The sequence below is a fragment of the Alnus glutinosa genome, chromosome 8 (genome assembly GCF_958979055.1).
Source record: "Alnus glutinosa chromosome 8, dhAlnGlut1.1, whole genome shotgun sequence".
NCBI classification, from domain to species: domain Eukaryota; kingdom Viridiplantae; phylum Streptophyta; class Magnoliopsida; order Fagales; family Betulaceae; genus Alnus; species Alnus glutinosa.
In genome coordinates, this window is record NC_084893.1 from 6452813 (window position 1) to 6468456 (window position 15644).

A 15644-nucleotide genomic window follows, 5' to 3' on the forward strand; every position below is an offset into this window, starting at 1 on the left:
TTCCAGCAGGAACTTAAGGTTCTGTTGATCAGTACGGACCATAAAAGACTGCCCTATGAGGTAGGGCCTCCACTTATGAACTGCTGTCACAAGAGCAAAGAGCTCCTTCTCGTAGGTCGATATGTGGAGTGCTTCGCCTTTGAGAGCTTGACTTAGGAAGGCAATGGGATGGTGGTCTTGCATAAGGACTGCCCCAACTCCCACCCCACTAGCATCACACTCAATGATGAAGGGTTGGGCGAAATTTGGGAGGGCTAGAACAAGTGCTTCAGTCATAGCCAGCTTAAAGCTTCAAAAGCATTCTGAGCTGCTGTTTTCTAGCCAAAGGAATTCTTTTTTAGCATCTGAGTCAAAGGGGAAACGATGGATCCATAGCCCTTGATGAATTTTCAGTAATAATCGGTTAACCCTAAGAAACCTCGCAAAGCCTTTAGGGTTTTAGGAAACGGCCAGTCTACCAGTGCTTGAATCTTGCTCGGGCCAGCACAAACCCCTTGAGCTGAGACGATGTGTCCCAAATATTCAACTTCCAAACAACCGAACTTACACTTAGACAACCTGGCAAACAAAGAATTTTGCCGTAGGGTCTCAAGTGTCAAAGCTAAATGAGTAAGATGTGTTTCCATGTCTTTACTGTTAACTAAGATATCATCAAAGAAGACTAAGATGAACTTGTGCAAGTAAGGTTGAAAAACATGATTCATTAGACTTTGAAAAGTGGAAGGGGCATTGGTTAGCCCAAATGGCATAACCAAGAACTCGTAGTGGCCCTCATGAGTTTGGAAGGCTGTTTTAGGTATATCTTCATCAACTACCCGTATTTGATGGTAGCCCGACTTTAAGTCTAGTTTAGCAAAAATTTTGGAGCTCTATAACTCATCTAACAATTCATCAACCACAGGAAGATGAAACTTATCTTTAATAGTTACCTTATTCAAAGCCCTATAGTCCATGCACATCCTCCATGTGCCATCGGCTTTCCGAACCAATAAGACTGGGGATGAAAAGAGGTTGTGGATGTGCCGTATAACACCCATGTGAAACAATTCCTTCACAATTTTCTCGATTTCCTCCTTTTGATAAAAAGGATAGCGGTAGGGTCGAACAGAAACAGGCTGGGCCTTTGGCTGTAAAGTGATAGAATGATCTTGAACTCATCTAGGTGGCAAGCCCATTGGTTCCTTAAAAACATCAACAAAACCCTTGAGAACCTCTACCACAGGAGGTGGAACTTCCTGCTGGCTCAGTGATAGATGTTGTCCCTGCAAAAAAAAAAAAAAAAAAAAAAAGTGGCTAGGACAACTTATGAGCTGTAGGACTACACCCTTTCTCTTCTGTTTAGGTAGCCTAAACGAATCACTTCCCTCCACACATAGTTGGGGTCCCTGCTTCAAGCCTTGGAGAATGCAAGTAACACCCTTATGCTGGAATTCCATTCGAAGTGGGATTGGCCCCAAGGTGCGGAGCCACTGAATCCCCAATATGGCATCACAACCAACTAGAGGAAGGATAAATAGGTCAGTGCGGAAACTGGACCCTTGTATTTTCACCTCCACTTCCTTACAACACCCTGGACTAGTAATTTTCTCCCCATTAGCAATCTTCACTCGAATAGCATCCTGCACTAAGGGTCGAATGCCAAGTGTAGCCGCTAATTTTGTGTCAACAAAATTATGCGTACTATCGGAATCAATCAAAATAACCACCAGTTGCAATCTTAAAAAACCAACCAAACGCATAGTCTTCGGATGAGGAGTGCCAATAATGGCATTCAATGAAATCTCCGGGAATTCTTCCAAAAAGAATTCACCCGGGTCCTCCTCAGCAGGTCCGAGAGCCTTCTCCGGATCAGGGGCTTGCTCATCCAAAACCTCAAGGATAAAGAGCTTCTGGACAGCACATACATGCCCCATTGTCCACTTAGAATCACACGAATAACAGAGGCCTTTACGCCTCCGATCCTCTATTTGTGCCTGGGATATTTTCTGAACCGAAACCAAAGCTTGGTTCAGTTTAGGTCCTTCCCGATCAGGTAGACCGCCCCTTGTTGGCGGGTTCAAATTCGGGTTAAACTAGCCAGGAAAAGTGTTCCGAGTAGAATTCGGGTAAGGATTACCCTTAGTGAAACCAATCGGAATTTGGACACTAAGGCCTTGAGTGCGTTGCTGGAATGGACTAGAGTAAGAAGAAGAGCGAGGATACCTTTTCGAAGTCATCACACACTCCTCCTATCCGTGCCAAGGAATAGGCATCAACCAGCGCCTTGGGATTAAACATTCTCACGGGCACCTGGAGTTCGTCTTTAAGGCCTCCCAAAAAACAACTGAGTTTGTGGAAATCTGGTAAGTCTTGCACCTTAAGGGCCAGCGTGTCAAACTGATTCTTGTATTCCTCAAGTGCGCCCTCTTGCTTCAATTTGGACAGTGTCTCCATAGGATCATCGTAAGACCCTTGGCCAAAACGGATCTGCAAGGAACAGACAAAATCCTTCAAAGAGCGGATGGAATTGCTAGCACCCAACTCCTGAAACCAAACAAGTGCACGACCATCCATATGGAAGGAAGAAAGGGGGAAGCGGTGTTCATCCGGAGTACTATAGTACTCAAAGAACTGCTCTGCACAACAGCACCAGGTTTCTGCATCCTCAGCATCAAAGCACGGGAAATCCAAGCGAACTGTCTTCGGTTTCAAAATTCTGTCCCCGTTACTAGTTCCTCCCGAAAAAAAAATTTCACCGCCGCTGAAGGTCGGGTGCTGAAGATTATAGTGATGGACCGGGGATTTAAAGCTTCCACTCGTGACAAAGTGTTTAGCCATATATCCTCAAGATGAGACATTTGGGATTGAAAATTTACCGTCTGCTGCTCCATTTGAGAATGCAAATTGGTCGTTTGCTGATCTAGCTGAGCTTGCAACGTTTGGACCATACCGGTCAATTCAGATCTGGACACATGTTCATCTTGTAAGCGCAACATATTCTCCTCTGCTATTGCCCGAGAATGAGTTTTCATGCGCAAGGGATCGAAGGCTGCTGATACCAATTTGTAACAGGTTTTTAAGTGTTTAGGAACTTAGGGAAGAAATAGAGATATTTATAAGGAAGAAAGAAATGTAAAGATCTGAGAAAATGGAATATTACTGATAATTCGACACTTTCGAGAATGCCAAAACCTCCATTGACAAATCAAATCACAATTCCAAAAGCTACTTTCTGTACTGCCCAATCTAGGTATTACAAAACGCATATAAAAGCCTTAAAACGACTAGGCTGAAAGAAAGACAAAAACAACTAAGCATAACACATAAAACGCACTACATCAGTGCTCCCAAAACGTAGCCGTTTAGCACTAGAGGGGTTGAACCCAGTTGGCTCCCAGTACCTCTAAGGCTCATCTGTTTGCAGCCACGTATCCCCTTATCCTTTAAGCCTGATCCACGACTTCCACTTCAATTCCAAGCTTCCACCTTTCAATTCCATCCCCCAAAGCTCCACCTACAAGCCTCAAGGGAATACTGGTGATAGGTGCACATGCGGATACGGTTATTTTTAATATTTGAAGCTGCATGTTTTTACTAATCGTATCCATGCGGTTATTGCCATTATTATCCGCATATTAGAAAATGGGCTTATTTAGTCTTTTGGGCATTCTTTGAGTCTCTATTAAAGCTGATTTTAATGTTTTGGGCTGGTTTAAATTTTTTTAAAGCTCAAATCTTTTGAAAATATATTAATTTCACATTACTTTTGTCTTTTTGTAAGTGTTACAGGAGAAAAAAACACAGTCAACCAAACTAATATAAACATAACGTATACCTAATCCAAAACAACGTCATTTTGATATTAAACATCAAAACGTCGACGTCGTTTTGGCGAATTTATTAAATATAATATTATATATAAAGGGTATGTGGATAACCGCATCTACATGTACAAATAATAAATATAAATACGAGTGGTTAATATTTACCCGCATATACTATGTGCCCTACTTAAGGTAGGAAATAAGTTGAGCACGTCACACTAAATAGTACTTGTGGCAAGTCAATTTATGTTGAATATAGTGTACATATTTGAGAGGGAGGGGATTGCAGTGACTAAGGGTCCGTTTGAGTTTGCGATTTCAAAAAATGCAATTTAAAAATAACGATTTTAAAATGTGCGATTTAAAAATTGATTTTTAAAAACGCAGTTAAGCGTTTCGAAAAATTGCAGTTTAGCCTTTGAAATCGTAAGTTAGCCTTTAAAATTATACGTTTTCAAAAAAATACCCCATTACCTACGATTTAAAAAAATAGTTTTTTTTTGTGTTTTCAAATCTCAATTTTTTAAAAACGAAATTTCTAAACGGTTCATTTTTTAAACTTTGATTTAAAATTGCACTTTTTGTTTACGAAATCACAATTTTAACTAACCTAAATCACGAGAATTACCACTCAAACATAATATGTAATTACTAGTGTCTCTCGCTTCTCGGTAGAGACTTCTCCATTCATTTTATATAGAATAATGGTTACAGAAATATTAATATATACAATTACGACTCTGACACTATTTACAATTATGACTCTAATACAAATACGAATGTGAGTAGTCTAAGACTTATCCATGGCAAATGCTAGAAACACTTGTGCACTAGTAGTGTAGCTTTTAGAGTTTGGTGTAGACTATTAATTAATCTTATCAATCGCTTAGCATCCTCTCTTCAATTGACTTCTCGAGTAGCTGCTGCGCGCTGGTACAAATTGATCGACTTGGAGTTATTGTGTTTACACTAAGATAGGTGTGATTTTTAGAGATTGGATTAAATGATCGAGTTGTACTTCAACCCAGTTTGTAAGAAAATTTTAGCTCATTATAAAATTTGAGGTGGAGGTGCAAGCTCGGGCTCGGGCTCGGGCTCGGGCTTCCAATCCCTACGCCTGGGGTCAGTCGCTCGTTTTGGGCTATTGTTTCGTATGAGTTGGTTTCGTTTGGGTGAAGGTGGGGGCAATAAACCGTTGTCTCGTAGGCTTCGGAAGGAAACTATTTTCTTGCTATTAATGTTCAGATCTTCAAAGCAGCCTGCTAATTATCTTGGTACTGCCTTCGTGGAACCATCAAGCGACAAATTCTTCCGACAACCTTCTAGGCCAAAGAATGATCATAGCAGGTTAGAAATGATCGATCACATATATAATTAGAAAAGGGGTCATATATAGAAAACTATTGTTACCGTAAGGAAGCGATGCAGAAGTTGCTAGAATATCACCCACAAGAAGGAATAGTAGTACTGATACTACTAGTGTTGCCATCACCTTTGCTGGAAAACAACTCATCCTGTAAACCTAAAAACACAAAGCTTGTGGAAGCCGGTCGGTTCGCCTTTGTTATGAGAAAGATGTTAAGGGGCGCCGGCGCGCAGGTAGAGTCTCAGACGGAGAGACGCAAGCCTTAAGCCCTCCCGCAGACTCCGGTCTGTTTTTATGCATGATTTTGTAGAAGCTAGAACAAGTGGAGAGACTTGAGGGGAGTGTTTTTGGGCCCGGCGATATAAGTGGAAATTGAAAAGAAATGATCATATGAGTGATTTCAACAATTGGAATTGTGATAATTGGGAAGTAAGCACGCGTGCTTCAAGTGATCGATTATGCCAAGGGAGATGATGACAAAGAAGAAATACAGGTAGCAGATACATCTTAATTGCCGTTTGACTAATTATGTGCTAATGAAGTCCCTTCATTTTTTTTAACACTAGACATGCAACTGTTACTCTGCAGTAGAGCATTCGATTTCGACGACATATTATCTTCTCTTCAGTTGGTTCCACGTACGTACACGAGCAACGAGCAACCAGCATTATAAGAAAAGTCAATATCAGACATGGAAAGTGAAAGTTGCGTTGCATAAGACACTCCTCCAAAGTCCTGCTTCCCCAAATTCCGGTCATACACAGTTAGGAACCGGGCCAAATTAATATCTTAGGAGGCGCCCAATCCGATGAGGCCGGCCCACTCACGGGTGAAGTACCCCGATCATCAACTATCCGAATGTCTTCACTCCGGACGAAATGTTGGTCAACAAACACGATCGTTAAGAAAGTCACTCGCCATTTACTAAGTAAGGAGTGCTGACAATGTTGTCCCATGCAAAAAATGGCCGAACCATATATACCCTTCCACGATTTGAGGATACGGATGTAATCAAGTACAATGACCCGCCATATTCAAGTATATATACGTACCTGAACTATCATAATCACGTCAGATGCGACAGTGAAATCATTTAATTCGGGTTCGGAAAATAGCGAGATAATAGGAATAAGACGAATCAAGCTCTTCAAAAAAAATTTAAAATTTAATTCAAACAATCTATTATTTTTTTATTTTTTATTTTTTATCTCTTACTTTGATAAACTTCATACATCAAATTCTCTAAATATTTCTCTATTTTAATTATATATTATTTATTTTATTAGTTTTGACACAAACCAATTTAACTGTATGAGCATCAAATTTTCCTACCAAAAACAATTCCACTACAATCATCTACGCACAAAATCAAAATCTCAAAATTACACCATCAAACACAACCCATCGGCCATCAACAGAGAACTCAAGTTCTCACTAGAATCGGCCAAGCCAATTGAAACCCACAATTTCAAACTCCAGCTTCGATTTCAAATCAACAAAAAAAAAAAATCAAAGCAAGCAAAGATCTCTCCAAAGAATCTCCCTCCAACCCACCGATCAAAACAAGCAGCAATCAAAACAAAAAAGAAAAGAAAAAACAAAACAAAGAAAAAAAGAAAACCTAGAACCTGGATCCCACATTTCCGACTCGAACACTGCTACCAACAACCACCCGAGTTTTCCTTCTTTTTTTCTCAGCAACCAAACGATGAAAAGTGAAAACAAAGCATGTGAAAGATGGTGAGTACCTTATCATCAGGGCCACAAACTGTGAAACCCAAATCGCCAAAAGACTTAATCTTTGTGAACCCATTAACGGATTTGAGCTTGCGGCGAATGTAGACCCTAAATCAACTTTTTCAAACTCTAAATCAACTTTGAGAAGGGAAATTCGAGGTCAAATTCGGTTGCTTCTCATCTATTTCATCGGTGAAGTTAGGGTTTTTGAGGTTGGGATCTTCATCGTCGACGGCTTTGTCACCGGTTGCATTGTCGGCGTCGGTCCTCGTCGGTTAGGTTGTCGGCGTCGGTCCTCGTCAATTGCGTTGTCGGTGTCGAGCTCGATCTCGTCCTCGTCCGTCCAAAGCCCACCTTGTAGCCTGGGCGAGTTGGCCTAGTGCCTGAAAAATCAGTGGCTTGCTTCGTTTCGTTGATGGCTTGATGCAGAGAAAAGTGACAGAGATCTTGCTGGAAGAAGGTGAAGAAAGGAGCGAGAATGAGAAAAATAATAAAAAATACAATAGCATGGAGATTTTGGGCGTTAGATATGGAGAATGATTTTGACAAGCGGTAGTTTGGTAAAACGCTGGAGAGCTTGATGTATGAGAGAGTTTGAGAAATTTTACCAAAATTTGGTGAAAAATTTGAAATGCTGAGCTCGATGCAGATGCTCTCAAGCGACTATATATATATACTAAAAGCATCCTTAGTGAGCTCTCCATTTTAAATTTTTCATCAAAATTTAGTGAAAAATTCAAAAAAGGTCTACTTCAACAAACTCTCTATAATTTATCTATTTTGGCTCTTATCAGAATTTCACTTTAAATTTGGCTCACAAATTAATTTCATGAGCTATTGAATATTTAATCATTTATCTTTCTTTTCACTTCACTTTTCACTTTTTGCTTTTACTTTCTCCTCATTTGTTAGGAGTGGTTGCTTAAAACCAATAAAAAATTAATATCTAGTTGAAATAAAGAAATATTTGGAGAGTTTGATGTTGGAAGTTTGTTAAAAGTAGTAGTTAAAATAGCAAAAATAGATTTTTTAACAAAAATTTGGAGGAAACTTGGAGAGCTCACTATGTATGCTCTTTAGAGCAGCGAGGGAATGAGACTTTTGAACTTTTCTAATTCTTAAACTTTACAATTCTCTTAGAGCATTAGTAGCTAACACCTACTTTTTTAAATCTCATCATCTTTTCTATATGTAAGGAAAATTCCTAACAGATCTATGGAATCAGATTTTTTTATTGTTCTATAAACTAAGGAAACATCTAACCTAGATCTAGGGAAGCGAAAGTGGCTCTCTTAACATTATTTTTATATAAAAAACTTTATCTTTCATCTCTCATTCATCTATCATTTATTTGAAACAATATTTAAATAATTTTTCTTTCATCTCTCTTCTCCTAACATTTAATTTAAATAATATTTAAATGATATAAGGAAATAATAATGGAATTTATTATGGAGTGCATTTAAATAGGGAAGCAAAAAGTGGTTTAATTTCCTAAATTGAGAAAAAAGTTTAAGGAAAGTTGATGCTATTACTTTTAAGAGTCTGTTTGAATTTGCGATTTCAAAAAATATTTTTTTAAAGACGCAGTTAAGTGTTTGGCAAAATCGCAGTTTAGGCTTTAAAATTCTGCATTTTCAAAAAAGCACCCCTTACTTGCGATTTGAAAATGCAGATTTTCTGCGTTTTCAAATTGCAATTTTTTTTAAAATGAAATTCCCAAACGATTTATTTTCTACGATTTGATTAAAATAATACTTTTTATCTACCAAATCGCAATTTTTAACGCACCTTTAGTATTTCTATACTCAAAATCTAACTTAAGCATCAAAATTATCTCCCTCTAACCCGCTCCGGCAAATTCCTTTATCTAAATTCTATTTCTTTTGCAGAGATAGATACCCCGAACTCACAGCAAAAGAATTGACCCAAAAAACTATCCTAACACCTAATAAACCAAAATCTCTTTTCCATGTACGCCACTATTATATTTAAGTCTTGCCTACATGCAGAGGCATGCATAGAAATAAACAATCGTTAAAATTCACTTATACTAGGAGTGTAAGTGAAGTTTCTCACTAAAAAAACATAAAGAAGGAAATTGGCTTGTTTGTGAGCCGCCAAGTTTGAAAACGAATTTCCTTTTGGGAATCACGTGTAAAGAACAAAGCAAGAAACATAGATAATCATAGAATTTAAGACAAGGTTCGGCCGGCTTACAAAGAATAGTCCATACCACTTTAAATCCGAATGAAAGAGAGACTAGGGAAGCCCAATTCGGCCGGCTTATTATTCCATGCTCTTGAATGGAGGGTGCGTTTGGGATTGCGATTTCGTAGAAAAAAAAATGCGATTTTAAACCAAATCGTAGAAAATAAACCGTTTGGAAACTGCGTTTTTAAAAAATTGCGATTTGAAAACCCAAAAAAGTGTTTATTCAAATCGCTGGCAATATGGTGCTTTTTTGAAAACGCAGTATTTTAAAAGGCTAATCTGCGATTTTAAAGGCCAAACTGCGATTTTGCCAAACGCTTAACTGCGTTTTTAAAAATCACTTTTTTTCAAATCGCACATTTTAAAATCGCTATTTTGAAATCGTAGTTTTTGAAATCGCAAACTCAAACGGACTCGGAATGTCTTATCCAAGGGGCTAGCTATGTATAATTTTGAAATAAAATATAAAAACATGTTTTTTAACAATTGATATATAACTAAAACGTTTAAATATTTATATAAAAGCATGCTTTGTATAAGATAACTAAAGAAATAGATTATAAAAAATTATTATTATTAGTACAAATTTGTTTCTACAAAGTGCATATAAGATAGTAGAGAGAATAAATATTGCTGATGTATAATCGACGTCTAAAAAATCCTTTAAAAATTTAATGGTATCTAGGCTAATAAATATGTTCCATCACAAAATTAGTTTTATAAAAAGAATGCATATATAATTGCACCATTAGTCTCTATGGTTGGCCTAAATTATAAATTACTCCATGTGGTATCAACATGAATTCAGAGATGCTTAATTTACAAATCAATCATTGGAGTCAAACGCCACGTAAGCACCACATCAACACTAATAAGATGGCGATATGTGTCCATTTCAATAAAAAAATATAAATATATTAAAAATAAATAAATAAATAAATTTGGAGTGGCTACCCTTCGGGGGTGGCCCCAGGTAGGCTTGGCAATTTTTGACACGACCTGGGAGCCCAGCACGAACACGACACGAAAAAACCGGGTTTGAGTTTGTTATTATTGGGTTCGGGTCATAATCGGGTTGACCCGATTATAATCATGTTTGGCGGGTCAATCTGCGGGTTGACCCGCTAGCACGATTATAACCCTTTTTTAAAAAAAAAAAAAAAAAAAAAACCCGGAAACTTCAAGAAAGAAAGGGAAATGCTAAAACTTGAAAGCCTGAAAGGCCGAAATGTGAAATCCGGCTGAAACAAACCCTAGGTCCCTCTCCCTAGCTAGAAACTGTTAAAGGCTTAACCGGCGCTGGAGGGATATCCAGGGCCACCGTAGGCAGCAAAATCGGAACCGGCAAGGGAGGAGAACCAGACCCATGACCGCTGGAGGAGCTTGACTCGCCCTCAGAAGATGACAGACCCACGATCGCCGGAAGAGCTTCAGTCTGATTCAAAACCAGAACCGGCAAGGGAGGAGAACGGAAGACAAACCCACATTTGATTCACGACCAGAAGAGCTTGACCCACGACCACCGGAAGACCCACGACTCGTATCTCTTTTCTTTTCAATTTTCTGTTCTCACTTTCACGCCTCCTTCGACGAATCAACCTTCACATAGCCTCATAGCCTCACGAATCGACTTGTTTTGAGAGCTTAATCGTCCCGATTTAGGTGAATTTTTCATTAGATCTGTTAGCGCTTGTATTGGTTTTGTTTTGATAAAAATTGGGTTCTTTACTTCTCTGGACAATCGGGGTTTGGTTGAATATAACGTGTTACCCGAGTCGTGTTCGGGTAACACGTTTGGCAGGCGGGCTGTGTTCGGTTTCAAATTTTCAACCCGATTAATAATCGGGTCGGGTTCGTGTTAGACCCGATTGTGTAATCAGGTCAGACGGGTCGACACGAACCCGAATTGCCAAGCCTAGCCCTAGGATCTGGAAATGAACGCATTACCTGAGAATTTCAACTCTGTTTCAAAAAATGAAAGTCTGCGAATCAGAATCACTTTCCGAGAGCTTCGATGCTTGCAAAATACAAAGAACCAAAGAAAAGCAGTGTTTGGTTATAGGGATGCAAAACTGATTTGCCCGAATAAAAGCACTCAAGAACCAACATCAAATTCCTAAGCTCAATTTGAAAACCGATACTTGATTTTCAATTTAGATAATGATTTCTCACCTGTATTACTTAGATTCTGCCACAATCATCATAGGGAATTTACAGAAAGAGTTTTCCTCTCTTTCAGTCTTCAAACTACCAAGAATGCAAATTTATGACCGGTATTAAACAAAATGATGACATTTCAGAGCCTAAATCTTCAAATCCCATGTAACAATCCAATCTCAGACCAATAATTATCCGTATATTTTCATTGAAAGGTTCCAGATTCCTTCTAAAAACTGTTCAAATCTCACATAAATGTACCTATAACAGAAATTGAACACAAAGTTATCTCAGATGATAAATCGCACAAAAACATGAAGGAAATCAAACTTTGCTTCGAATTGCAAACCTAAAAACTCGAAATTATCGACCTCCTCTGCGTTATCTTCAATGAAACGAACCCAATCTTCGGAATCAGCTACGGAAATCAAAACCGAATCCACTTAGAATTCCTTCCAAGGGGCCCCGTTCAGAGCTCTTCAAGTGTTATCTGTACTACAAAAAAGAGTTATTCTTTGAAGACTGACTCCATGTCTCCACTAAAGCGCTGTAAAATTGATCTCTTTGCTCAATTACAAACCTCTCTCTCTCTCTCTCTCTCTTCACAAGCTCCAGATCCTCAACCTTATACAGTACCGCTCTCATCAATTCTCTCCGAAAAATTGGCTGGGGGTGGCCTGGCCACCCCTTTGCTTTTTATTTTTTATTTTTTTTTATTTTTTTTTTAATTATTTTTTTTTAAAAAAAATAATAAGTTTTATTTATTTATTTTTTAATATATTTATATTTTTTTTATTAAAATGGATACGTCATTTTATTAGTGTTGATGTGACGCTACGTGGCGTTTAATAGAATATGTAAAAAAATTTAACGGAATTTAGTTCCATGGATCGATTTGTAAATTAAGCTAATCATAGGAATCTCTGAATTTATGGTGATACTACAAAGAGTGATTTATAATTTAGGTCAATCACAAAGACCAGTGATTCAATTATCACTAAAAAAAATTATAAAATGAAAAAAAAATTTTACAAACCGATTTATAAAAAATTACTATTCATTATAGAATATATGCCGCAACTAAAAGCTCATGGTGAACAAAGTCTCACCCGTCAACAATGAGTACTGATAAAATTTTACCACCGAAGAAAAGAAAAATCGCGACTCAAAAAGAAAAATCTCATTTCAAACAAACATAAGAAGAAAACTACGTAGTACTATTCTAAATTTAATCTAACGTCTAACGTATTGTTTGATTTTTATTTTTTTATTCAAGATTGATGCCCATGATTGGTGGACAAAGGATCCAATTCAATTTCCCTTCTCGAAATAAGAAAAGAAAAACGAACAATAATAATAATAATAGTATCCAATTCCATTATTCATCATATATATAAACCAAAAACCCTCAATAAACATCTAATAATTCAATGTGAAAAGGTTAACCCAATAGTTCAGAAAAAAAAAAAAAGAAAAAAGAAAGATTATTATCCAATGGAGAGCTGCTAAATAGTATCTTCTAACTCAATTTTCCAACTAAGAAAATTTAAGTAGTGGCTTTCTTCAAATCCGTGACCATAAAGTATATATTGTTCTTAAATAAGGAGGTATTAGGTATAGCACAGCTATATATATATATATATTCTTAGACAGAGAATTGGTTGTGAATGAAATAAATCATGGGTAACAGAATTAAAGGGGTGGCCCGCTCCTTGGTGATCGGTTTCGGACGGGTGAAGGTGGCGGCGATATACCTTCTCCTCGTAGGCTCCGGAAGGAAACGAATTTCTTACCAGTAATGTTCAAACCTTCAGAGCTGCCTTCTAATCTTGGTGCCGTCTTCGTGGAGCCATCAAGCGATAAACTCTTCCGACCACCTTTCAAGCCAAAGAAAGATCATATATAGAGTCAATTAAGGACCTTCATATATAATTAGAAAAAAGGGGTCATATATATATAAATGTAGAAGGAGTTTTAGAAAAGTATTGTTAAATTACCATAAGGAAGTGATGTAGAAGTTGGTGGAATATCAATTCCACCCACAAGAAGGAATAGTGCTACTAGTGTTGCCATCACCTTTGCCGGAAAACAACTCATCCTGTAAACCTGAAAATACAAGCTGCTTGTAGAAGCCAGCCGGTCAGTTCACCTTTGTTATGGCTTTTGAGCAAAGGTGTAGATCGAGTCTCAGACGGAGAGATGTAAGCCTTAATTAAGGCGCCCTCCTGACTCCTGCTTTTATGCGTGTTATTTTATCTCTATGGTTTGGTGGAAGAGCAATCGCATGGCCGGCCATTTGTAGTTTATAATTTTGCAAGCTTGACTTCAAAGGTAGTGCTGGTACCACTTAGGCATGCACTTAGGACGCGCTTTGACTACAAGACCTGCTACTAGTAGAAGACTTTTTTATTTATTTAATTTTTGAAGTAGGACAGAAAACTGAATTACAGAAAACAAACGTCCCAATCTGGACAAACAATTAGCACCTCACTGGTCCGGAAGGAGACCTCAAAGAGTCGGAAGTCGATCGGGAACACTGCTAGTGAAGCTGAAAGCGGCCCCATGTTGGAAATCAGGAGGGCTAAGAAGAGAACATTATAAAACTTAGCTCCTAACTAACCCTCAAAAGAAATTGAGGGACTAAGAGGTATATGTACATACAACATATGAGAAATCTCCTTTTAAGATGGCGAGTCTAAAGTCTAACCAAATCAGGTGAAGCTTAAGCTTATAATTAGATTCGGATATGAGAGCTCTGAAGAACAAAAAGGTTCCTTGGAAATTAAGGAGCTCTCTGGAAAAGATCCAAGAGACCATGGATCTGTTATAAAAGACTTATGGTAGTGGTTGCGCATATGGAACACCCGCGAGGATAGAAGCCATAGGGTGGAAGAGAGTAGACCGGTGAAGGTGGAGAGGAGGCACATGGAAGACCGAAGTGGTTAGATGGATGTAGATCTTATCTTCAAAATCTCAAGCAATAAACAGTAAAGGGAAAAAAGCAGTAAATGATTAACAAGTCTAAAAAGGCAAGTAATGGAGATATCGTGAGGGAGGAAGGAGGGAAGAATGGAGTCCCTAGCTCAACAGCTTGTCAGAGAAGTTTTTGGTCTTTTCAATTCTTGCTATCCACGAAAGAGAGAAAACTCCAAGATTGATCGAATAGACTTGGTGCATGAATACAAGGGGTTAGGAATTTAGATTATATGATGCAATATTTAGGTATTGCACGTACATGATGTAAGACATTTTTTTTTCCCTTAATCGTTCATTTTAAATAGATGACTCAAAATCTCCGCAACAAAGTAAAAAACAAAAAAGAAGGGTACGTTGTTAAGTGGTTCAGCCATCTCCAAATCGATCACTCTGAACTTGCCATCGTGAGTTGCCAAACCACTCCTTTACCCCAAATTTGTTTTCTGCTTTGTTGTCACATTAATGGCCTCCAAAAACATTGCATTGCATCCAATATTGTAATACTTAGACCTAAGTATTACAACGAATCTCAATCCAAGCCGTTAGATTCACATGCGCGTCAACCAATCCTCACGAGCAACCACCATTATAAGAAAAGTCAATATCAGACATGGGAAGTGATAGTTGCATAAGGTATTCCTCGAACGTTCACTTCCTCCAAATTTCATCCCTCCTAAAATATGCCAAGTTCTATTTAGTAAGAGTAAGATCACTCTCGATAGCTTTCCTAAAGCCTATTCCATTTCCTAAATATAAAAAAAATTGTCCAAATTTTTCAAAAAGTCACATGCAACATATGCTATTTATCTTCCCTAAACATTGGGTAAGCTACACTGCTATCCAATGCATTGGGTATAACACTTTATCTTCCATATCCATTATTTTAATACAAAACATTTCTCTCATCTTTCTTCCTTTCATTTAGTATTGTGTTGGAATTTTGTAAAAAATGTGAGGGTACGTAAGAAACTTGTATTTTGTAAAAAGTAATTACAAAAGCAAAAAGTTTTTTTTTTTTTTTTTTTTTTCCCCTCTAAATTTAGAGAAAATCAAAGAGAAGCTGCTCATGAGAGTGCTTTAAGCCATCCCTTAAAAGGCACACCCTAATAATAAACCAAAATCTATTTGCCATGTAGGGATGAAAATGCGAGTGTAGCTAGTAGCAATATCCACATCCGTGCAATTATTGCAATTATTATCCGTTACCTATATATGAGGTACTTGGCGTTTTAGATAGCACGATAATTATAGTTATTATCCGCTACCTGCATATGAGGTACTTGGTATTTTATATTCCTATCTAAATCTATATGCAAGATTAAGTAATGCGGTTATTAATAAATGCAAGCTTAAATAAATTAAGATTTCACTTACACAATTTACGATTATCG

The 15644-nt window shown here is 37.7% G+C and overlaps 1 protein-coding gene and 1 long non-coding RNA gene across 2 annotated transcripts; both read right to left on the reverse strand.

The window, feature by feature from the left end:
• Positions 1 to 869: 869 nt before the first annotated feature.
• Positions 870 to 2817, reverse strand: LOC133876051 (uncharacterized). The gene is made up of 4 exons (XM_062314352.1): positions 2203 to 2817; positions 1323 to 2072; positions 1212 to 1262; positions 870 to 1127 (listed from the first exon to the last, which is right to left on the reverse strand). Exons 1-4 carry the CDS (start codon positions 2815 to 2817, stop codon positions 870 to 872), a joined length of 1674 nt encoding a protein of 557 aa, XP_062170336.1.
• Positions 2818 to 12741: 9924 nt separating this feature from the next.
• On the reverse strand, positions 12742 to 14396 carry LOC133874775 (uncharacterized). Its single transcript, XR_009901376.1, has 2 exons — positions 13275 to 14396; positions 12742 to 13154 (listed from the first exon to the last, which is right to left on the reverse strand). It is a non-coding gene; the product is annotated as an uncharacterized LOC133874775 (long non-coding RNA).
• Positions 14397 to 15644: the final 1248 nt, after the last annotated feature.

Coding starts and splice junctions, on each gene's coding strand:
- LOC133876051 (XM_062314352.1), bottom strand. CDS start 2,817: ATGGCTAAACACTTTGTCACGAGTGGAAGCTTTAAATCCCCGGTCCAT. Junction 2,073..2,202: donor TGTGTGATGACTTCGAAAAG/GTATCCTCGCTC, acceptor TTTCCTGGCTAG/TTTAACCCGAATTTGAACCC. Junction 1,128..1,211: donor TTCCACCTCCTGTGGTAGAG/GTTCTCAAGGGT, acceptor ATCACTTTACAG/CCAAAGGCCCAGCCTGTTTC.